This window comes from Pimephales promelas, chromosome 19 (assembly GCF_988280905.1).
Source record: "Pimephales promelas chromosome 19, fPimPro1.hap1.1, whole genome shotgun sequence".
Classification (NCBI taxonomy): domain Eukaryota; kingdom Metazoa; phylum Chordata; class Actinopteri; order Cypriniformes; family Leuciscidae; genus Pimephales; species Pimephales promelas.
The window spans coordinates 19,878,645-19,903,551 of NC_142787.1; the positions used below are offsets into that span (position 1 = coordinate 19,878,645).

General features: G+C 36.5%; 1 protein-coding gene across 1 annotated transcript; it reads left to right on the plus strand.

Moving 5' to 3' along the window:
* Window positions 1–6,285: 6,285 nt before the first annotated feature.
* Window positions 6,286–23,683, plus strand: fam169ab (family with sequence similarity 169 member Ab). Its single transcript, XM_039688281.2, has 13 exons — window positions 6,286–6,443; window positions 12,069–12,205; window positions 13,776–13,875; window positions 14,000–14,085; window positions 15,033–15,204; window positions 16,063–16,242; window positions 16,964–17,086; window positions 17,338–17,432; window positions 17,925–17,967; window positions 18,055–18,172; window positions 19,079–19,232; window positions 19,477–19,641; window positions 20,431–23,683. Exons 2-13 carry the CDS (start codon window positions 12,071–12,073, stop codon window positions 21,352–21,354), a joined length of 2,295 nt encoding a protein of 764 aa, XP_039544215.2. The 5' UTR covers window positions 6,286–6,443; window positions 12,069–12,070; the 3' UTR covers window positions 21,355–23,683.
* Window positions 23,684–24,907: the final 1,224 nt, after the last annotated feature.

The following is a 24,907-nucleotide window of genomic DNA, read 5'->3' on the forward strand; positions in this document are numbered from 1 at the left end:
GCTGCCTGCCAAGGTTGCTTTTACAACTGATTCACGGTAATCATGCAAATAAACACAACCCCAAAAGAAATTAGAGCTAGACAAATTTTGCATTTTGCAATTTCTCATCTTATGGTTTTGAAGGCTTGTGTTCTCACTTATTCTACTGGGACCCCAGCGATCCAGACACCCTTAAGCTCTTTAACGCTCAGAAAATGTGCTTAACTATAATTTGATGAATAGCTGCTGCCATGATCAACATTAAATGTTTTCTTTCTATTTTGCTCAAGCTATTCTAGGTGTTTAGTTTAAAAATAAAGGGTTTGTACTGAATTGCAAAACTGGTGCATCTCTTATGAACTCACCCCTGAGCATTAGACTATTTTTGCTGATATTAGCAGAAAGTAAATGCTTAAGAACTTCCTTTGGCTAAATAAAAAGCTTGCTCCTAATTTTCACTTCCAGATGGATTTTTTGTTCACCTTGTACACATTTTTTGCACAGTGGGTGCACAATCCCCAACTTTTATTTTTTTAATATATCAGACAAGTTTTCTCATTGGGCTGATAACAATAACATTAATATATATATATATATATATCAGGCAAGTTTTCTCATTATATATATATATATATATATATATATATATATATATATATATATAATGAGAAAACTTGCCTGATATATTAAAGCTGATAAATAATTGGTTATTTTCTTCAGCTGAGACACTTCAGATGAATTTAGCCGAGGCGGTCCGGGACAAAATAAATAAAATCCTTTTCCTTTAAATCCTTGCTTATCTGACTTATGCTACTCCGAGCAATGTCTGAACTTTGTTTTTTGAGCACATCTTGCATTGGGTTTTTGCCTTTTCACGATGACTTGCTTAGTTTAAAAGTTGTAACAGTTGTAAGTTTGGATAAAAGCCTCTGCTAAATGCATGTACTTGTATGCAAAATGGACAGCTGAGCACCTTGGAAGAGGACTTCCTTGTTTAGTAGAAAAGGCCGAGCCAGGTTTTGGCAAGACTCTCTGTTTAGATTTTATGCTTTTATTGTATGTTATGTTATGTTGTATTCTTGTGTGAGCAATTTCACCAAAATGAATTCCAGGCGATGTGGGTCGTTCTGGCAAAAATAAAGACTTGAACTTGGACTTGAACTTGAAGACAACATGCATGGTAGGTGATCCTGTTTTAACATATTGGTGTTTTTTGGCCTTCTCCTTTCGTTTATGGATTAATTACCCATAAAGGTTCAAGAGAAGACTTGGGTTTTTTGGTATTTTTGCTATTTCACCACGTTTGGAGGATTATTACTACTTTTCCTGTACATTTTGATTATTTTTTTGGGCTCAAGGACTAAGGATTCACGGCACGCATACGGACAATACTTCTCACGCATTGACTATTTGATTAAGGACTCTTGGATAAGTGTTAATTTTTCTGATTTGACTATTGAGTTATTATCTTTATCTGATTTCAAGTATTGATACAGTTTTTTCCATTATTCATTCATGCCTTGTAAGTGCCCTGAACTTTTAAGTGACTTCTGGTATTGGTTGCAAGCCAAGTTTGTTAGAACATTCCTCTTATAACCATCATTTAAAATTCACACAGTATACGTTCTGTTTACTTGGACCAGGCGGGATAGCCTTCATTGCCCTTGTGCATCAATGAGCCTTAGGTGCCCACACCCTCTCACCAGTTTGTGGGTTTGTCCCTCCTTGGAGAACTGTTGGTAAATTCTCACCACTGCTGACCAGGAGCAACCCACAAACCTTGCCGATTCAAAGATACTCTCCCTTCACCTTCTACAATTTGTCCCTTGTCAAAGCCTCTCAGATCTTTATTCCTGTCCATTTCTCCTGCATCAAAAATGATTGTTTGCTTATCCTCTAATCTTCCAAGCCCTAAAGGGATAGTTCACCCTAAAATTAAAATTCTTTCATTAATTACTCACCCTCATGTCATTCCAAACCCGTAAGACTTTTATTAATCTTTGTAACACAACTGAAAATCTTTTTGATGAAAATCTTTCCCCCCATAGACAGCTATGCAACTACCACTGTGATACTTCAAAAAGTACATGAAATCACAAAACTAATCCGTATGATTTGAGAGGTTTAGACCAAAATTTTCCGAAGAGACACAGTCACTTTATATGATGTACAGACTGAATTTAGTCCGAGGGGGTCGGACTAAAAAAATAAATAAAATCCTTTTCCTTTAAATCCTTGCTCATCTGGCTTATGCTACTTCGAGCAATGTCTGAACTTTGTATTTTGAGCACTTCTTGCATAGTTTTTGCCTCTTCACAATGACTCGCTTGATTTAGTCCTCAGTTGTAAGTCGCTTTGGATAAAAGCATCTGCTAAATGACTAAAAAAAAGGTTGTTGATATTGGCCTGTGGGATGTTGATCCACTTCTCTTCAGTGGCTGTGGGAAGTTTCTGGATATTGGCAGGACCTGTCGTATATTGCATATATAACATATATTGTTATATTGCACAGGTTTGGAACAACAATTTCGTTTTTGGGTTAACTAAATCCTTTAACATGAATTAAGAATAAACAATAGTTCTAGCGTTTACTAATCTTAGTCAATGTTAATTTCAGCATTCATTAAAAATATATTGCATTGTAAGTTCATGTTAATTATAAAGTGTTACTGATTTACTTTTATAAGCTTTCCCCTTTCTTTTATTTGTATTTATGGTTAAATCAAATAATCTGTCTGGTTTCACTGCAACTGCATTTTCTCTACAGTTGTGGCATTAGTGCTCATCTCAAAAAAAAAAGAGAGACTCATTTAAACTTTCAAAACATTGAATGAAACACTGGAACATGTAGTTTTCTGTGAAAACTTTTTTGTTGACAGACAAATAGACAAAAAAAAATTCAGCAATAAATGGTCTGGCCTGCCTAGTGGTCCTATTTAGAAGAGAATCACGTTGCACTGGAGACCATGTGCGAGGAGTGTGTATTTATGGTGCTACTAAGCTCAGATGGCTCCTAAACTATGGCCACTGGTTTGCAAATAAAAGTGGATACGGTCCTTATACTTTACTTTGCACAGTCAGAAAAACGTCTGAGTGTGCAGACTGCAGATAGAGGTTCTTGTCCTGGATTTCGCTGTAATGCTGACTGCCTGGCTGTATTTTATTCTCTGCCGCCCCCTGCTGTGTACAAAGCAATCGAGCATGAGTATTCCTTAAACCACTGTTAAAGGGATACTTCACCTCTGGAAAGTTAAATGTTTATTTAAAATGCGTCATTTATGTAGAGGAAATGTGAAATTATTTTTGAATGTTGAGCTTTCTAGACTGAGAAAAGCCAGAAAATGTATTTTTGGCTTATGTGAATGAAAGACAACAACTCCCAGGCAGAATGCACTTGCTTCGCTGCCCTAGGAAGCCACGCCTACCGATAACAGAGTGCAGTAGTTAAACAACAAGTCTAGGCTACTAGTAAGTCTCCTTAATGAGTCTAACCGAAAATGTTTTTTGAGATCGCCCAAAATGTCCGGTATTCGGCTTTTGCTTTTTACAGTCGCCATTCATCATGTTTACTGTGGCGAGCAGGATGAGACTGAGGGCCGCGGGAGAACGGCTTGAGGATGAGCGACTCCTGTGAGTCACACCGGTCTCGTATCTCTCATGGAGGAGCGGGAATTTTCTTAGCAATGTTAAAACGCTCATCAACCGATCACTTGTTTAGCGTTCATGTAAACACTACATTCAGATTCACCAATGGAATGAATTCAGTTAGATTGAAAGGTGTGCATGTAAACAATGAATGGCGACTACAGAAAGACATCGATGGCCGGACATGTCCGGGAAACAGAGGATGGTAACACCTACTCAGCTTTCTCCATAGAATAAGAGCCTGCTATAGCTTAGCTTCCAAATAAAGATGGCTGATATGTGTACATTCTGTGAGTGAGATCCCACCTTCAATGGGTGGGTTGAAAACATACGGAACAGCCCCCTACTACTAACTGTAGTATTTAGCCTGAAAAAAAAGGGGGCAAAAAATCCTCCGATGACACAAAATTACGATTTTTACTTCATCTGAGGATTTTTTCCAGACAAAAAAAATATATATAAATCTCTCATCTCAGGGGGATATGAGGGTGGAAAGCATGGTAATTTGAAAATACTTCAGGTTTAATACAAAGCTTAATGCTAAATCCTGAAGCATCCTGTTAGAATTCAGGCTTTTCTGGTGCAACTTTACAAAACCAACAAGGTACACTTGTTGGGGAATGGCCTTGTGAAAGGAATTTGGAAACCTTTTGTCCCATTAAATATCATATTACTGAAAATAGGAATGCAATTACAAGAGGTGATATAACAAATCCAGTACCGAAACTTTTTAAAGAATCTAATCACATTTTCTTTTTTGATTATTGGCACTGAACTTACAATTCCCAGTGATATTGACCTAAAAATTTTCTAAAAAGATGCCGTGGAAATGAAGGTTGGCTATATTAAAATGTATCTTGTCATTTTTTACGTATCTTAATATTTTCTTTTGTATAAAATATGGGTTAATAATTTATCATAAAAAGAGTCTTTTTCTCTATTGATCATGGCCATCTTTGGCTCCATACCGGCGTGATGAATCTGATCTGGATGAATATTTGAATGCTACACATCTCAATCTGAATTCTGACTTGTCATGCAGCCTGAATCATAATGACACCGTGTTTTTTCGTTGGCCAGTTCTTTTGTTCTGAGCCTGGTTTCGCCCAAAGTTTCTATTCTCCATTCTGTCACCTGATTGAGTTTGGGTTCCTTGCCACTGTTGTCTCTGGCTTAGTTGGGGATAATATTCAACAATATTATTGATCTGACTGTACTGATTTTGTTGAATGAGAAATGAACTGAGCTGGATGATGACATCACTTTTTGCAGAACTGCTTTATATGAAATGAACTAATTTAATAATTGATGATCTTTACAACAGAACTGAATCAACACTGACCTGACCTCAGCTGAACAACAGCTGAAATGCGTAATTTCTCCATTTGCAATTTTTTTAATAGCCCAGATGAAGACCTGTGTGCGGAAATATGTAGGCAAAATAAAGAATTTTTCATATTTTGATTCTATCATTTTCCCCCCATTCCACAAGTTCTGCTGGTTTTGTTTTTGTGATCCATTGTAATATAGGATGATCAATAGCCCCCGACTGAGCAGTTTGCAGTACTCTTTCTTTTAAAACATCTTTCCTAAAAGACATTCTAAGTTCAGTAGTTAACGCAATTGAAAAAAGAAGGTGTGATAATGTGTGTAATGTAGTCCTCAGCCTTATACCATCAACATTTATGTGAATTGTTATATCATCTTGCAGCTCAGCTTCAAACAATATGGATGTATGAATATTTGTCATACCAATAAAGTACCTTCAAATCTGCTTATTATAAGGGATGAATAACACATCTAACACGGTCATGTTAGTACACAATTCAGCACATTCCTCTAAATAAAATATCTGCAAGTTTACAACTGATGTGCTATTATAGTATTATGTAGCCTTCTATTATAGTATTTAATAATATTTTTTTTATGTTTTTAGGTTTCACTTTAATTCTGTAGGTTTGCGATTGTCACGTTTATCATCTTTAATTTATTTCAGTTTTAGTTTTAGTAATTTTCGGTTAAAAAATGTTAAGCATGTTTTCAATTTATTTTTCATTTGTATCTTATTAATCCTTTTAATCTTACCTAAATCCTAATACATAAATTACATAGGATAGGACCTAAAAATATTTATAAATAAAAAATTGGACATAACCCTTATTATATGCGAAACAATTTTACAGCCTGTTTGATATCTTTTAGCCTATTTATTTTCAGCAATTTTGTACTTTATTTACCTGTCTAGTACTTTAGCACAGAATCTCTATTGCTCTTCAGCAATTTGTTATGAACCATAGCCTAGCCATGTGCATTTCCTCAAAGAATCAATTTCTCAATCTGTCATCTACTGTAACTGTAACAAAAAAGCTATTTTTGTATAAATTCACCAGATTTACATGACACCAGCTTTAACCTGATAGCCAATGCAAGGCTATCTATTTTTACACCTCCACAAACTTTATCCCATTGCACTTATACGTCACATTCTACACACGAGAACATGTGAAAGCTGACTTTTCCTTGCCTAAATGCACTTAATGTTTTTCTTGGAATGTTGATAGATGGGAGTATCGTTACATTTAATCATAAGATAAATATAGTAAACTCTAAAAACCCTTTACTTTTTTTTCTGTAGATGTTTGAGACCTCGCACACCCCGTAGAAAGCATCTCGTGAGCGCGCGCAGGACTAACCGCGTCCCCGAGCTGACGCTTTTAACATCAGTCGGAGGTTCCCTTCGTATATCGGCTATTGGATTTATAAACTCGCACAAAAGGAACATTTAAAACGCTTAAAAACACATCGTCAGCAGGGCTAAGGTGAGTCGACAGTTTTTCTCCAGTCGCGTGCATGGCAGATAGTTTCGAGTAGGCTATTGTGAAAACGAACTGAACACGGCCCAGTATTGGGAGATGCATTTGTTTAGACGTCTCATGTGTTGTTAAATATTATTAGCAATAATCTATTTTTGCGGTTGGATCTTTAATAATCACTAAAGAGTGGTCGTATTTGAGACTTTGTGTTGAAATGTTGCCTTATATTCGTGGGCATTTTTTCCACAATAAAAAAAAATGCGACTTCAGGTGAGGCGCACAAATATTGGGTAACATAAAAGACGGGCTTGCGCACTCACGCGCTTTACGAAACTCGTGTTTAGGCTACTTTATGAGTTCTGAATCTGCGTGCATTTACAATAAACGGTGTCATCATATTAATTACGGGTATATGAACTTTATAATTCTCTTACTAGGCCTATCATTTAGACTTTTACTCGTGGATTGTTGGTGTCTTCATGTCGCCTCGTTTGCGTTCATATAACTTAATAACGTTAAGTGATAAACAATCTTTTAGTTTTTATTTTAGTTTTTAATGTAGCCTGACGCTGGCTTTTGTTGATCGTAGAGCACATTAGACATTTTCTGACACACCCCCTTCAGTCTGAATTCGCGTGTCCTGCACATTATGCTTTTGTGTATAATTGTATTCTTTTTTAAATAACAAAATACCGTTATCGCTTATTTTGAATAAAGTTCATGGAGCTTAATTTGTGAGCTAGAGATTTCCAATTCGTGAACGAATCGTATCTTTAGTCAAATTTCATGATTCAGTGGAACCGGTTACAAAACCGATCGATCTGAACCTCTTTGGGACAAACATGAGAACCGATGATGAGAGAGTTAACAAAAACAGATGTTAACGTAGCAGAATAGCAGATGTTAACGTAGTTATGGAATACCATAATGGAATACATTTATTTACAACTTAATTGTATGACTGAATCATGGCTGCCTTGCACACAGTGACAATAAACGCCCATCATAAAACATGAATCAGTTGTGAACCGGTTCATTGAAACGAACTGTTTGAAAGAACCGATTCTTTCCGATAACTGGAGCTTGTGAGGTGGTCGTGTCATATAGGATGTCCCCCTTCCATGGAAAGAGAACATTGTGTTCTTTTTGAATGAGTAAAGAGATTGAGAGAGAGAGAGAGAGAGAGAGAGAGAGAGAGAGAGAGAGAGAGAGAGAGAGAGAGAGAGAGAGAGGTTCTGTTCAAAGATTCATGTATTATTTAGTTTTGCCTACCACCTGGGTAAAAAAAAAAAGGAATATAGTTTGATTGGGTAACCAATAACTGTAAGTGCATCTATGTGTGTGAGATTTTTAATTGTCTCTATAAAATCTGTTAAAATCATATTTTTTGGCTTTGAACTTTCTTAACTTTCATCTCCGAGTTATTGTGTAGTTTGCTTTCTATGTCCTTTTTGACCAAACCAGTTCAATCCAGCTCTAGAGTTCAAACAATTCTCCCTACCCTCAGAAAAATCACATTTCTCACACACACCCTCCTTGTTTATATGACAACAGAAGTGTTCCACCATATGTGATATCTCTTTTCACTCAAGTTTGAATTGTCATTTTTAACTGTAAGTTTTTAATTAAATTTTTTTCAAAATATGTACAGTGGTATAGCATGTCGGAACTAAAAAATGTTTTGCGTTGCCTTAACTAGCTTTTGACAGTTATTATCAGCATTAGTGTTGATACACTGCCTTCAGAATTTTCTTTTTGTACTCGAGATCTAATTCTATCTGACACGGTGAGTATGGGAGAATGACTGAATTGGCTCACATGTTATGTAAGTATAGTTGTGCCGATCACACACACAGTTTCTTTACTGTCTGCTTGTGTGTTACGACCAGCCATTCCCTGTTCAGGTCAGATGAGGGCTCTACTATTATTAATATATAAAAGAGACTGGGGCTAGTTGTCACAAATGCTATCAGCAACTCTGTTTTTTTTTAATCTTTTATCTGAGACTTAGATCAACATGACTTCCCTTCCACGTGTCGTGCAGTGGCTGTAATGCACTTATAACCTCTCCTGCTGACTTTAGCTTTGGATTGATTAAGTTAATTGGCTTTACCTGCTCTGCTTGCGTGCGTGATACTACAACAGAGGCAAGAATAGATTCAAAAATCCCTCGTGAACCATGGCTGTGTGGACACAGGATTGCAAGGAGTTGCGGATCGCTGGCTTCACTCAAGAGTGGGGGTTGCTTACATTTTGGCTATAGCGAAGGCGAGACCCCTGGTAGATTGGAATGCTAGACTTATGCTTAGTTGCAACAGTGTGTGTTTTGTAAGGAAGAGACGTTTTCGTTGGTTTTAAAGTTCTATGCACTATAATTCTTTCTGCTTGTAAATGTTTTTCACACTTTGGGGTGTTTGGGGGTGTTTAAAAAAAAAATACTTTATCCAGCAAGGATGCATTAACTTGACCAAAAGTGAATCGAAAGACATGTATATGTTACAAAAGACTTCTATATTAAATCAGTCATTTTCCTTTAAAAATTTAAGAGTCTAAAAATCTTAGAAATACTTCAGTTAAAAGTCCTGTATGTGTACATCTAATGTGTGTGTGCATTAAGTTCTAGCTGACAATGCTTTCTCTGTCTGTAATGTTAGAGCATTTGCTCAGTAACTGTCTGAGCACATTCTACACTGAGAGCAGTGTGTATTGCTGGGGGCCCCAGCCGTTTATTTCCAGCTTTTCCTGTAGACAGCTGTTACGCAACATGCGGTGCTGCACAACATGCGATTGATTGGTATTAGCTTTTGCACACATTAACAAACTTAATTTTGACCGATGCTAAATCTGCATTTAAAAGTAAATCAAAAGTGATAGGATTAAAAAATGTATCTTTTGTTATATTAGTTGGACAATGCAAATGTGATTTACTCACCCTCAAGCCATCCTAGGTAGCCTGGGAAAAGCCAGACAACTTCCAGCAAATTTAGATTTGCTCTGAAAGTTAGTCTGGCAAAGAGCTCATTCAAACCCATTTCCAGTCCGCAGAAATCGTGGCACCAATCAGAAACGTTGGGGCGTGCTTTACGCGATGACGACAGCGCTAGGATTTTGAAGCAGATTTTTAGCCTACATTACAAAGATGGACGCCGCTGTCGAACATCACTCCCTCGAATCAGCTACCGCGTCTGTTTTTAAGTGATTTGAATGTTTCCTTTTTGTTAAAAACTGAGCAAATAAAAACATTTGGAGATGTTTTGGAGGTGTTTCTCCGCCGGTCGCCGCTCTGTATATATGCATACATCATCTCCTTCATCGCTCTGATTGGTTTTAGGTCTACCCACGACGTCCGTTGGTGACACCCCTCTGGAAATGATTTGTCTATGACGTTTTGCCAGTTTTAACCAGGCTACATCCTAGGTGTATATATGACTATCTTCTTTCAGACGAACACAATCTGAGATGTATTTAAAAATATCCGGGCTCTTCAAAGATTTATAATGGGAGTGAATGGGTGTTGAGATTTTGAAGGCCAAAAAAATGCACCCATCCATCATAAAAGTAATCCATACGTCTTCAGGGGGTTAATCAAGGCCTTCTGAAGTGAAGCCATGTGTTTGTGTAAGAAACAAATCCATATTTAAAACTATTAGCTATAGCTTCCGGCAGATCACCGTACGCATACAGCTCAAGTCAACTTGCGTCACAAGAGTAACCCCTGACGCGATGTATGATGCAGGAGTGTAGTAAACTTAGATGTCTCCTGCGGTTTAAACAAATACGGCTGTGCAACAAACTCAAGCTCCTCTTCTTTTATATCGAAATCCTCAGAATTTCTCTTAAAAATTTCTTGTTTTTATACTTCTAATTTGTGACGGGTGTTTTGTTTTGCTCTGTCTTCTGCGGTCAGGGGTTGCTTTTGCGCCTGCATATGGCCATCTGCTGGAAGCTAGTTATAAGTTTAAAGTTTTAAATATGGGTATTTTTCTTACAAAACCCTTCGCTTTGCATCAGAAAGCCTTTATTAATCCCCTGGAGCAGTATGGATTATTTTTTATGATGGATGGATGCAGTTTTTTGGGCTTCAAAATCTCACCCCCCATTCACTCCCATTATAAAGCTTGGAAGAGCCGGGATATTTTTTAAATGAACTCCGATTGTGTTCATCTGAAAAAAGATCTGTTCACTGGCGGAAGTTCGGGACAGCCTGTCACTCAGATGAGATCACAGCAGTAGCAAAAAACAACGATCCAATCAATTCCCGTTGGACAAAATCATGCCTTCTCAACTCTTCTCGCTATGATCCTTGATTTATTTGCATGAAATATTAGTTGGTTTCCCTGATAGTGTGCAGGCTGCTCCGAGCCTCAGGTCCTGTGGTGCGCGCCCCTCTGGCACATGTAAAGAGATCATGCATTCCACTAGAAGAATGTCAGATATGATGGGGGTGGTTTGGTGCCTGGTTGGGTTTTTGTGGCTCAAGGCTGATGCGTGTGACTGTGTGGGTGTGCTTGTAAGAATAGATGTAATATTGATTTCTTGTGTTAGTGTGCACCGTGTCCTTGAAAGTCACATCCGTAGAATCTCGAACATTGGAGCAAGAGAAGAACTTTGTATCATAAATTCTATGGCGGCAAGTAAAAAAGTGGTCGATCATGGTTCATGGTGCTCTGATGGACACCTACGCTCATTCCTGGCCTTTTATGCATTTTTATTTTTTAAAGCAAGCATCAAAGCTTGCTTGTGTGTGTGTGTGTGTGTGTGTGTGTATAAATGTGATTGGGAATTTGTGTGTGCGCCTGTGAGTTACTGTTCGGTCTGATTGTCAGTGTGACACAGATAGTTGTTGATGGGGCATTCATTGAGGCCAGCTGAGGATAGACAGCAGCCAACTGTGATGTTCAGGATAGTGTCGGCACTGTTGGAACAGAGACATTGTTTAGGAATTTGTGTTTTGTCTCTGCCTTGTTTGGATAAAATGTGTTTGTGTATTTGTTTTTTATTAGGTTTGTATATGGTCGAAATAGTACGTGCAGGGAATTATGAGTTAGTGTGAAAGCTGTTTGAGTGGAAGTGTTGAGTTTTAATGAAGCAAAACCTTGATTTCAGGATCCAATTAGTAGAGATGCACAACACGCGTAACAAAGCTCAAATTCTGATTGCAGAATTTCTGACAGAATTGGGATGGGATCGCAACGTGCAGTTCCCCATCAACCTGTCTGGCTCTCATTTGGATCAATCCGACATTGTCTCACAACAAACCTTTTTCTATTCATAACTAATGGCAGCTCCTAAATGGCTATATAGCAAAAAAGCACTAATCTTTATGTACAACCTTATGATACCATGCAGCTGATGGACTTGAAGGACCTAAATAAACAAAAATTGTATTTGAAATTATATAAATATAGGGGTTTAAACCGTGATCACGAAAAAATAATTGACGTTATTGAGGAATTTGTATTTTTTTTGCTGTTTTTCTTTCATCATTTTCCTTTGTTTGTAGGTAGAAATAATTTGACAGCAATGATTCATCAATTAATTCTGATCAAATTTAATATAGTCATTGATTAATAAAACAGTTGAATGACAGAGTGCTGAAGTTGTCATTTGTGTGACCTCTGACCCCTGCAGGGATGGAGTTCCCTGTAGATGTGTTGGTGTCTGTGAGACATGAAGACTTGGAAAGTTCAGCCCAGAGCTACATGAACAAACTGCTTTACAGCAACCCAAATAACACACAATACCTTACCCTGCCCAGCACCAGAAAGGTAAGACACACACACACACACACACACACACACACACACACACAGACAAGAGCTCAGATAACACTGAATATAACCCTTTTTTGCATAAAGTTATATCCAAAGTTTATTTTTGCCATGGCAATAAAACACTTAAAACCCCAAAACAACCATAATGATAGGAACTTTACAGCTCAAATAATACACAAGTTTTGTACTGAAAAATTAAAAGGTTAGTTCACCAAAAAAGGAAAATTCTTTCATTAACTACTCACCCTCATATCTTTCCAAACCCATATTACTTTAGTTCATCTTCGGAACACCGTTAAGATATTTTTTTTTTATGAAATCTGAGAGATATCTTATCCCTTAATAGATGGCTATGCAATTGGAATTTTGATGCTCCAAGAAGTTCATAAAGAAATCGTAAAAATAATCCATATGAATTAAGAGGTTTAGTCCACATTTAGAAGAGACTCGATTGCTTTATATTTTGCAAAAAAAATATAATCACAATTATTAATCAGATATTCCAGAGAAAGTTAACACACACACCCACACACATTTGTTTATATAATTATCAAAAGGGGCAACAGACAGACTGGCTGTATCTGTATGACACAATTATTCATTGAAGCAGAATTTCGCTAAACTTCAACATACTTGTCTGTCGGTGATCAGCATTTTTTTGCAGCCCAGAGAGTGCATGTGGGCATGGTTGCCAGGTTAAGAAGATTAAGTTAAACACTGGACAGAAACGTATAACGTTTAGGTTATTTACAGTTATGCTCAAAAGTTTACATACAATCTGCAAAATGTTAATTATTGCATAATTAGATAAGAGGGATAATAAGAGGGATCAAACATAACCAAAAAAAAAAATGTATTATTTAGTACTGTCCTGAATAATGTATTTTACATAAAAGATGTTTACTTATGATGGTTGTTCTTGAGTCCCTTGTTTGTTCTGAACAGTTAAACTCGCCAATGTTCTTTAGAAAAATCCTCCAGGACCTGAAAAATCTTCAGTTTTCCAGCACATTTTAACCCTTTCCAGCAGTGACTGTAATTTTGAGATCCATCTTTTCACACTGAGGACAACTGAAGTTTGTACAAAAGTTTGTCTTCCGGGAAACATTCTGTTGCTTCCGGTACTAAATTATTTCTTCTTCTTCTTCATTTTTTTTTTTTTTTACAAAATAAGAAAAATCTGGACGGCATCACCCTGTTCAAAACGTTTTTCTGGACAAAACAACATGCAGTCTGTATGATCCCTTATTTTGTTAAAATAATGAACATTTTGCAGATTCTGCAAGGTGTAAGTAAACTTTTCAGCATGATTGTATGCTCTTGACATCTGGCAACCGCATGCAGGAAATATAGTGGAGACTCGTTAGCAATTCAAGATAACGGAAATGTCAAATGTTTTCATGACAAATAACCAATATTGCAAAGGTTATTTTTAAATAATCGAGATAAGCAACTTAGTTGTTATCACACCTAAAATACAGTTAATCGTGCAGCCCTAATTAATGTAAGTGCTTTTTAAAAGTAACTTTTTACTTTAAGAATCCTGTGCTTCTGGCTCTTTTAGATCCTAATCAGTCCTGCCAATGTCGGGTTTGTTCCTCTTTATGGAACCAACCTCAAACACAAAGTCCTGGCTCTGTTTGCTCCTGAGGACCAGTTCACAGGTAACCCATTCTCTTTCCCTTTTTACCTATGATAATATATTGGATGGACTTATAGGATAGTCTGTTTCTTAGACTCTTATTTTTCTTTATTCCTCTTCTTCTCCCTTCGCTTATTTTATCTTAGCTGTGGCATTGTTCTTGGCTGATCAGTGGTACACAGTGGAAGATATTCTCAGAACGTCAAATCCTACAAGAGAAGGCCTTGCAAAGGTAATCTTTAATTTTTTGGAATGGTTTTTGTTTTTCATGAAATTATTCAGACACATTTTTGTACTTAGAACAGTGTCTTTTTAGAAGGTTCTTCTTCTTTGCCAAGTCAATAAAAACTGGAATCTGGCATTTTCTTCAAGGCCTTTTTAAGGACTTGCAAATGTTCTCAAGCACTCCTACGATGATCTTGTGTTTATATATATATATATATATATATATATATATATATTGTGTATATATAATGTATTTTTGTATGTGTGAGAATGTTTAATTATAGAGTGAGAGAAGAGGAAAAAATAGGGAGTGTTTGAGGAGTGAAATATCGTGGTTTGGCCAAACAAATAATTGCAAACAGGCAGTATTTTGTTGCTGATCAGTGAGCCTTTGTCTCAGACATTATGCTTTGCATACATGGGCTTGTTTTCATAATTCCTCACAGCAAGATCCTGAAATGGTTCTCTAAATGTACACACAGGAACTCTTTCTCTCATTAACTCAAAAATACACAATGCACTCATCTTCTGTGAGCTTGTATTCGTTCATTCCTCTCCGCTGTGCAGCGTAACACATTCCGTGTGTTGTAATATCCTGTGAGACAGACTGGATCTCTGCAGGAATGTCACATTTATTTCCTGACTCTTGCATTACATTGTACACCTGTTGCTGAGATGTTTCATTTTAATTTGTAATTTTTAATCAAAATGTCAATCTTTCAGTAAAACGGCAGGCTTCACTCTGGTGTCGAATGTCAGAATTTTCCAATATTTTGTCCACTTTAAGTTCTTTCATATACACAGTTTCACACAGTTGCATACATCACGTCACGTCACAAAAAAAAAAAGATGCCACTACTTCTGTTACATCATGACTTAAGGAGCGAAAAGCCACAAACCTGATGTTCCTCAAACACTATTCATTCTCTTTTGTGTATAATTGTGTTTGGGCAGGTAAGGTCTGTCGGTGAGAGGATAGTCTTATATGTACTGAACCGCATCATTTACCGGACGGCGGAAATGGGTTCTAACGAGGTGCCGTTCCTGTGCCATGGAGAAGATGAAGATGCCAAAATCCTCTGGACGAATGGAGAGGCAGTGGGCTTCTACTCTGTCAAATCTAAAGGTCGGTCCTTCTCCCTGGAGAGTGTGGCTGTGCGGTAGACGCATTGCTCATTCTTCCTTCCTGTGTAAGTTTACACCATAAACAATCTATGGTGTCTTCAATTAAGGATGAGTGAGATATAAAACCTGGTGTTGCCTAGCTTGTAAGAAGGCAAGCTCATAAGATTCAGTAATGTGGTCTAGGATTAAAGATTTGGGCTTGTAAAGGAAGGTTAAAAGACTGCTAAAAAAATCAACATTATTATTATTATCCTAAGAAAGATTTGATTTGTCATTTAAAATCTAATTTGTGTCGCATAAGAAAAAAAAACATGCTTTAATAAATACATATGTAGTCATGAGTCAATAGTCAATTATGCGAAAAGGCAATTATGGCACCTTTTAATTTAAATTCCAAAACAGGAATGGCAACTTTTAATTTTCATATAATAATGACTTGGTATGTCATAATTTTAATGTAATTTAGGCTTTTTATGTCAGAAGTTTGAGTTAGGATCTTAATTTCGACTTTCAACCTTTTTATGTCATATTTCATCATTATTTTTAACTTTTTTTATGTTATAATTCAGTATTTTTATATCATAATTATGACATTATCTCACAATTTTGTACTTTTTTTAATTGTGACTTACCAAAGCATGATTATTTTCTAGTGGAATGGCTATAACTCTATGTGGGTAATTATATTGGATATTATTATTATTATCCAATATAAGTTTTACTGGTAGTAAATATAAGTGTCACTGTTCAAGATAAAGATCTAAACTATTTTTTACTGGTGTTGTAGATGGAAACCAGTGAAACATGCAGTGGTTGTGCTCCAGATGTTTCTTATATTCGTGTTCCTTCTCACCCACAGGTAGCTTGTGTAATACCTTTGTGAGCCAGTGTTATCTACTTCCAGTCATGGACTCTATATTTGTGCGGAAGGATCACCGTGGTAACGGTCATGGCTTGCAGATGTTGGAGGACTTTGTGGACTCTTTTAAAGATGATGAACTAGGCTTAAAATACCCTTTAACATTGGCAATGCAAAAGGGTAAGATATCTATTTCACTTTGAATGCCTATCTAAAAAGAAGGGGGAAAAAAAACATTTGAATGAGGGTCACAGTGTTTAGTTTTAGTACTCAAAGTAATTTTAGTAATCAAATGAACAGGTTTTCACTTGTCTTAATGTTACGGAAATATTTCTATTTCAAATAAATGCTGTTTTTAAACTTTCTATTAAAAGAGTCCTAGAAAAATGTATTTTCCACAAAAGAATATTAAACAGCTCTATTAAAATAGAAAAACGTTATTTGAAATTGAAATTAGGGGCCAAGCACTGAAAGCATAAAGCAAATGCGTTGGCACCTATTGAAATCGTTGGCGTTTTTTATTTTATTATTTTTATTATTATTATTCAGCTCTGGAAGTATATTGGCAGCCCATAGAACTGCTTATGGGAAAGTTATGAAATTTGGGACATTGATAGAGGATATTCTGAAATTTCACCATAGCAAATCAGGAGTATCTAACTCAATCCCTCTAGCACCACCAACTGTCCAAAGATTCACTCATGTAAAATAAAAATTTCAAATGTTTATAACTCTGGATGTTGTTGACTTATTTTCACGGGAGTCCCTTAGATTTTCACGATCTGACAGTATATTTCATTATTTACTTTTACTTTATATTATTGTAATTATAAAGTAAAAGTTCTATAATATGTTTACTAAGTGTATAAAAAGAGTGAGTAAGAAGTATGATGTTCTCCAGTATGCAGACAGTACCTGAACAAGTACCCAGTCGATGTGGATCTGCTGTGGGAGGTGGAAGGAGTTGGAGGTCCCTACCAGAAAGTGAAAGTGGCAAGCAAACTTGGCTCTTTGATACTACAATGTAAGCTTTTGCACTGCCTCTGCCTGGGTCGCATATGTCACTGACCCTCAGTCTAATATTACTTTCGAGATTCCTGCTAAAATGCTAGCATTTTTAGCTGGAGGGTTTTTTTTTCTAAAAATACCAGCCTTTACCAGTATATCTCATTGCTCATTGCAAGTAACCTCACACTATCAGCTAAATTTCACAACAACAACAGTTGATTTATAGGTTAGATATTAGGTTTATTGTTTGTGTCTGTCTCCATACAGGTAACAATAGCTCATGGGCAGCAGAGGAAGGCAAAAATGGCGAAGTTGCAGTTAATGAGGTGGAGATGAACGAGGAGAGCTGCCTGGACATCACAGTAAATTTGAAGATCCTATCTTTATATATAGATATTTTTTATAGCTTTATTATTTCAGTAAAAGGGCTAAATACAACTTCGCAGAAAAGGTTTTAGCATGCTGTACCTCAGAGAATTTATATCTCTAAATGCATCTCATTCAACTCAGAGCAATGGTCCGTTTATTAATAATATTTAGGTCTTTATTGTGTGTTTGGAGGATTATGATTTTTTTTTTTTACTTTAAAAGACTATTTATCCTAACTTAAGTATTTATTTACATGTTTGAATGTTTGTGTTTGGCATCCGTATATTGCTAAGAAAAACATTCAAACTGGTGGTTTCTGGCGTATATTTTTAAACGAGTTCACGCAGCAAATATGTAGTTTATCACATTCCTACTTTGTTGCGTTTTTTTTTTTCTCTGCATGTGAGATATTTACGTATAGATATTTAAAGAGTCTGTTAACCCTTGACTGAAAAGAGTGACTTGTTTTAATTTTGGTTTTACAGGAAGATGTGGTGGTTGTCAACAAACATCTTACAGTAGCAGAAGGTTTGAAGTTTTGTTCTAAAAACACCCTTTCCTACTAAATTCAAGTGGGTGTTAAAACCTTTTTTTTCTTTCTTCCTCTCGCTGTAGAAATTAATGACTTGCCCATTTCCACACGCACACGGAGCATCGAACATAAACAAAAGAAAAGGCCAAGGGATGAACCAGAAGAGAGTGACGTGGAGAACCAACCTGAAAAAATGAGCAGGTTTCTAAAAGCCCTCAAGTTTGCATTTGGGATTTACTCATGTGTGCCACTGAGATCAAATGTATAATATCATATCATGTATAATATCATATCATAGCATATGTATAATATTGCAACAGGCTCTTAAAATGACCCTCTGCCATGAGTATGATAGTGAACTTTTGATATTAAATACTGACAGGATAAAATATAGTACAAGAAAACATGGTTTATGTGGAAAAAAAAATCCCGTAGACATGCACTGAAGGAAGGAGTGACCAAACCACCCTGAAAAACACAAACACTTTACACCTAAGGTTCAATTTGTTAATGTTAATTAATACATTTAGGTATGATGAGCTAATGATTAACAATTTGTACAGCATTTATTAAGCTAGGGCAATGTTAATTTATAAATACTAGATTATTAATTATAAATTCATGTAGTTCATAATATACTAACTATTGCTGTATTATTTAAAAAAGGTGATGTATTAGTAACGTTATAAATTAACATTATTTTTTGTGTTAGTTCGTGATATACAGTACTACCATTCAAAATTTGAATGAGATGTTTTTGACAGTAGTCTCTTATTCTTACCAAGGATGCATTTATTTATTGACAAATACATATAAATAATAAATATATCAATGAAAAAGTTTATTTTAATATATTTTGCAATGTAACTTTTTTCTAAGCAGAATTTCCAGCATCATTACTCATTGGATTGTCTTCAGTGTCACATGATCCTTTAGAAATCATTCTAATATGCTGATTTGCTGCTCAATTAATCTTTTATTAATGCTGAAAACTGTTGTGCAGCTTAATATTTCTGTACCACAGAATATAATGTAAACAATGTAGTAGGATTGGATTAATTATATTGTCTTTTTTTATATCATTTAAAATCTGTCATTTGTCTTTAGATTGGTTGAACCAGAAGCAGAGACAGAACCTGATGCTGTTGTACCTGAGACTAAAAAACAGAGGGATGGAGAAGAAGAAGAAGAAGAAGAAACCTTGGTCCAGGTGAAGGAGGCTGTGACCGCCATGGCTCCTGCAACAGACACCGAAATTCTGGTGAGGGACAGGGGGGCTAAACACAGTGGCAACCTTTGTTGGATGTCTTATCTGGTACATTACTTCATCATTAGTTTAATATAATAAGGACGAGCAAGTTGGCAACAAACAACGGTTGCCAATGTAAAATATGTTTGTAGCTCATAAAACCAGTATGTTTTGTGTAAAAGTTTGCATCTCTGGTACACATGCAAATATATGCACACCCAAAGCTCAGGTATCCAATTTCGATCTCTCTTTAAAGGTGGCCGAAGTCAATGGAGAAATAAGTGACAGCCAGGAAGTGAATATTGAGAGGTCAGCAGACACATCAGAGGATGCACAGGCTGACCAAGTATGCCCACTAGAGCCAGATGCTGTCATTCAAAATGGCGCTGTTGAGGAGATGGAGGTAGAGAGAGAAGCACAGGTAAGCTATTTAGTTCAGGTTGAGGTCAAGGTTGAACTGTTGCAATGTTTGAGTAATCTGTATACGCTACCATTGCATAGTTTGAATGTGGTAAGATGTCTCTTATTTTGAACTCTTTTCTATTTTAATATATTTTAAAATGTAATTTATTTCTGTGGTGGCAAAGCTGAGTTTTCAGCATTATTACTTCAGTCTTCAGTGTCACGTGGTCCTTTAGAAATCATTCTAAAATGCTGATTTAGTGCTCAAGATACATGATTTATTGTTGTCATTGTTAAAAGAAAACCATTGCTCAATTTTTTTGTGAAAACAGTGGTCTTTTTTTTTTCCAGGATACTTTGAGATCAAAAAGAGTGATATAGAACATTATTTATTTGAAATAGAAATCATTTATAACATATTCAAAGTCTTTACTTTTAATCATTTTAATGCATCCTTGCTAAATAAAAGTGTTAATTTCTTTCAAAGCACATCTTATTGACCTCGAACTTTTGAACATTGGTGTATAATGGTGCCGAACATCTTAATATAAATGATAAATGTTCTTCAACCATGCACCCAACAACTGCTCTCAGTTTCTGGCAGTGCTGATAAACTCTTTAAAAACTAACTAATTTTAAATATTTAACAAAGAACATTGTTAATATTGTCATGTAGGCAATACGAAGTATAAATCTTACTCAAGACATTTCTCAAGTTTTTTTTTTTATGATTAAGCGCATCAATGTTACTCCTTCATATTAGACTAGAACTAAACACATTCATTATTACCCCATTTGTCTTATGAAGGATGACATCATCGACACACCTAAGGAGTCTGAAGAACCATCTGAAGGGATGGAGCAGATCGACCAAGAACTTGTTACTGAGGAGCAACAGGAAGCAGAGACAGAAGTTGCTCTTCCTGTTGAGGATGAAGGGGAAGTTGAGCAGGAACAGAATGAGGAAGTAACTCCTGCAGTTGAAGAGGAAGGAGTTTCTGCAGTTGAGGAAAATGAGGACACTCGTCCACCCGCTGTTCCTGAGGCTCCAGTCCTTCAGACTGACCTGATTGAGTGTGTTTCCTCTGTGCAGGACAGTGAGGCTTCAGAGGAACCTGCCGTTCCTGAGCAAGAAGCTCCAGAGGAGGAGACGGCCACTTTTCCTAGTGCTACAGGTGAAGAAGGGGTTATTATAAAGACCAAGGGGCCAACTATGAACCAAGAAGATGAGACGGCCTCTGATGAGCCACTTGAGACAGAAGAAAGCCAGCCTGCCATGGAGGACTCTGAAAAAGAGAGGCCAGAGGAAGAGAATCCACCTGAGACTGGTGAAAAAGATCAACAGAAAGAAGAGGACAACACCGTCACCACTGAAGATGATGATGAGGGCAAAAGCTCAGATGAAACTCACGATTCTTCTCCTGGGGTTCGAGTTCTCAGAGGAGGCAGGGGCAAACCAGTCCCACCTACACCCAAGCGCACATCCGGTAGACTGAGCAAAGCTGTGGTCGTACAGGTGCTCGATGAGGAGTTTGATGAAGAAGAAGAAGAGGAGGAGGAAAAGCTCACAAGCACCGAAGAGGAGAAGGGAAGCACAGAGGAAGATGAAGCTGCCGAACACAATTCTGAAGATGAGGAAGAGCCTCCGGTGATTGACAGAAGAGTGTTGCGGAGGAAAACCAGAGCGATCCAGTCCACACCCACAAAAGCAAAAAGACGCAGTAAAAACTGATTACATTCATTCTTCATGACACTCTTGACGCCGTAAGTTAGCAGCACTAGAGCAGCACTAGGACTAGAGCGTATTTATCATCTTTTATACTTGGGTGAGGGTTTGTAACAAGTGGGTTTTGGTTTAGGTTTTGTTTTACTACTAAAAGACCGAAAAAAAAAAAAAAGAAAAAAAAAGTTTGTTAGTATGTTGTAAGCCCCGCCCTTAATATACAGTGCTGACTGCTAACCGATTTTAATCACTCTTTTCTTTTGATTTACCTTTATAATTGACTTATTTACTGATCCACGGCTTAGACTGCTTTAAAAAAGCAGCTAATTTTGTGAATTACCCATAATTTTCCAGCTTTAATGTGAAGATCTTATATGTGCAGTGAATTGAGTTTCACTAATATTGTTTCTGATTTTGTGTATTTCAAGTTCTCAGAAGTGTTAAACATTAAAAACCATTTCAATTTTAAGTGTAACACACTTAAAACAATAAGGTTTCAAGGAAACACCTCCACAATTTCATGTTATAATGACAGGTTTTTAAGTGTTTTTCCAGATTGTGAATTAATATACACTATGCTACAAATACTTTACTATATATATATATAATAAAGACTTAAATATGCAAAAATGTTTATACCTGGGGGAAGTGCAGGTTTGTATAAAGTTTACATGTAGGCTTATTATGTGGTTACATACAGTATATATACACAAGTAAAGAGTAAGGATTGAAATTAGCATCCAAAACACTTGTTATAATTAACGTCTTATTGTCTTTTTTATGTCTTATTTAATTTTTTAAATACACTAACACTAGATTATACATTACGCTGAAAACGAATACATAAAAGTTAATTGTGGCTTTAAAGGGATAATTCATTAGAGTCTAACAACTTGAGGGTGAGTAAATATGACAATTTAATTTTGGGGTGAACTATTCCTTTAAGAAAAATCACGATTTGTGATGACACCTTTAAAATTTGACTCATACTGAATTCAATTAACGCTAACGTCATTCTTTTTTCTAAAAATCTCATTTATATTCTTTAAGCTTTGAAAGAAGCTTGCACGGTTAGAGTTTGAGTTTAACACTCCGTGGTTAATATGGGCGACCACATGAGGGCGCACTTGGATGCTAAAAAGAGCCATTGCTGGAGTCTGTTCACATTGTGCTTGCATTTTTATATCGGGTGAAAATATGGAAAGGGACACTAGAAAACACTATTTAATGTGAATTCTTCCGGATTTCCTCTCAACTTGAAGTAGCCTAGGCAAAGTTCATGCTTTTTGTTAAGAGGGAGATTTCGATTTCGATCAGAATCTTTAGTGCTTTAAACTTTATTTACTTGTTTTAGGTGTTTGAGCAATATTTTTCTGGAGTAGTTTTCTCAAACTGTGATTTTTTTTTTTTTTTTCCCCTGTAGTTAATAAATAGCTTTCTTGTAAATATGTTCCTTGTCCTCTTCAGTTTTTTCAACACAGTTTCTTTCACACAAGTGCATAAATATTAATGCTCTGTGTGAACATACACATATGGATGAGGCAGAGTGATTTTCTACAGCTGTAGGGTGGGTTGAATGATATTTCAGTGCCAATCATTTGCTAAGCAAGGTTTGTCAGAGTGCATGTTCCGCCTCTTTTGTGTTTTCTAACAAAAGCCGCCCAGCTGGCTTCCTCTGCCTTACCATACCTTGTTCTTCCTGCTTTTATCCATTTGCTTTTATCAAGCTTTTATCAAATTTGAGACCATTTCCACATCTGTTATATGCTTGTAACATTGCTAATCTTAACCCCCTCAGACCTGAATTATCTTTCAAGTTTCAGAAAAATATAAAAGTACATTTTCCCAGCTCATGAGGTTTCTGTGAATGAAAACAAATGAATTTATATATATATATATATATATATATATATATAAAATTGCTTTCATTGTGATTTTTTTTTTTTTTTTTTTTTTTTTGGATATTCCAATGGACATCAGGTCAAAACCGGTGTACTTCCCAAAAATGTACCAACATGAAATAAATTAATAAACATAAAATTTTTTGGTCTATACTTTAAGATTTTTCTCAAAGTCAAAACAATTCCAGCAGTATACCATTTCAACTATAATTTTGAGGTTTTTGTTTTACAGATTGCACATTGTTTGTAACAAACTAAATATATTCAAATCAATCAATCTGGTCATATTAAGAGTCATTTTCTGTGTACAGTGAGTGTGTTTTTTTTTAAGAACAAAAACTTGAACATTATAACATTACAACTTTAATTGTAAGGTTTTTCCTTTATATATTGCACATTTGTTTATTCATAACAAAATAAACCTAGGAATCAATCAATGCATTCATGTTAGAGTCATTTCCTGTGTGCATCCTGTGTTTTCTTGTGTTTTTACAGTACTGGCAGGATGGTTGCCAGCAAGTCACTGAATTTCGATTTCCAGTTACTCTAGCTAGCTAGTCAAAGGGCGAAAAAAAGGTCTATTCCATCCTTGGGCCGTAGGCAAACAGACGTGGGTTGGCGGACGAGCACGCCGGCCCCCCGAAATATATTAGAGGACCGGCCGACGGTGGCCCCGGGCCTCGCCGAAAGGGGCGAGGGCACGCCCTGTCATGATGAAAACCATTTATCTTCACTCAGCTGGGGCCCCTGAGTCCGTGGCACCAACCGCCATCCCATAATTCCACTGTCCACAAACCCACTATTTGTCCAATAACCCACTATTTTTGAAAAGTACTAACCCTGGCCTTCATGCAATAAGCTGCAAGTGGACAAAATCCCACCTGCAATCTATTGAGTGGGGATTCAGACAGTTTTTTTTGATGGACATTTTAAATAAAGTTTCTGTCATGATGAAAACCATGTATCTGCACTCAGCTGGGGCCCCTGAGTTCGTAGCACCAAGTGCCATCCCATAATTGACCTATGGCTAAGCCACGCCCTCAAACGTGATGAGCCAATCACAGTGCGCAGCTAACCCAATACACTCGGACATTCTCTGCTTCCACTTCCATTGAAATGCATTAGTTAGTCAGTTTTCATTCGTTTTTTCTTGTTATTTTAAGTTTAAAATGGTCAAACGGTGTGCATGGGGTACATGCAACTCTGACACTAGGTTCCTGAGAGGCTGGCCGACGGTGTGTTTTTAATTTTTTTTTTTTACCCTTTCCCAAGCCACATATCAACTGACATCATAGACATATACACTAGACCTCACCTTGGGGCTCTAAGCATGCGTTAAAACCGCCACCATCTTGGAACAGGGGTCTTGTCATAGGAAGTAGCTAGGTAATGCTGCTATCTTTGCCTTTACGTCTAATTCATTGACGGTGGCGGACTTTTGTGCAGCGTATGATGTTCACGGATGAAATCTGAACTAGGAAGAATGCTTCCTAGTTAAAAAAAAAAAAAAAATTCTTTCTGGAATCAATGATAAATACATGTCTGACCGTTGGAACAAACCAAAAAAACAAGAAAAATAGCATTCATGATGATTTATGGTGATATTATTTCCGTTAGACCTGTGTCTGCTACATTGACGCTGACGCATTAAAGTGGAGGGA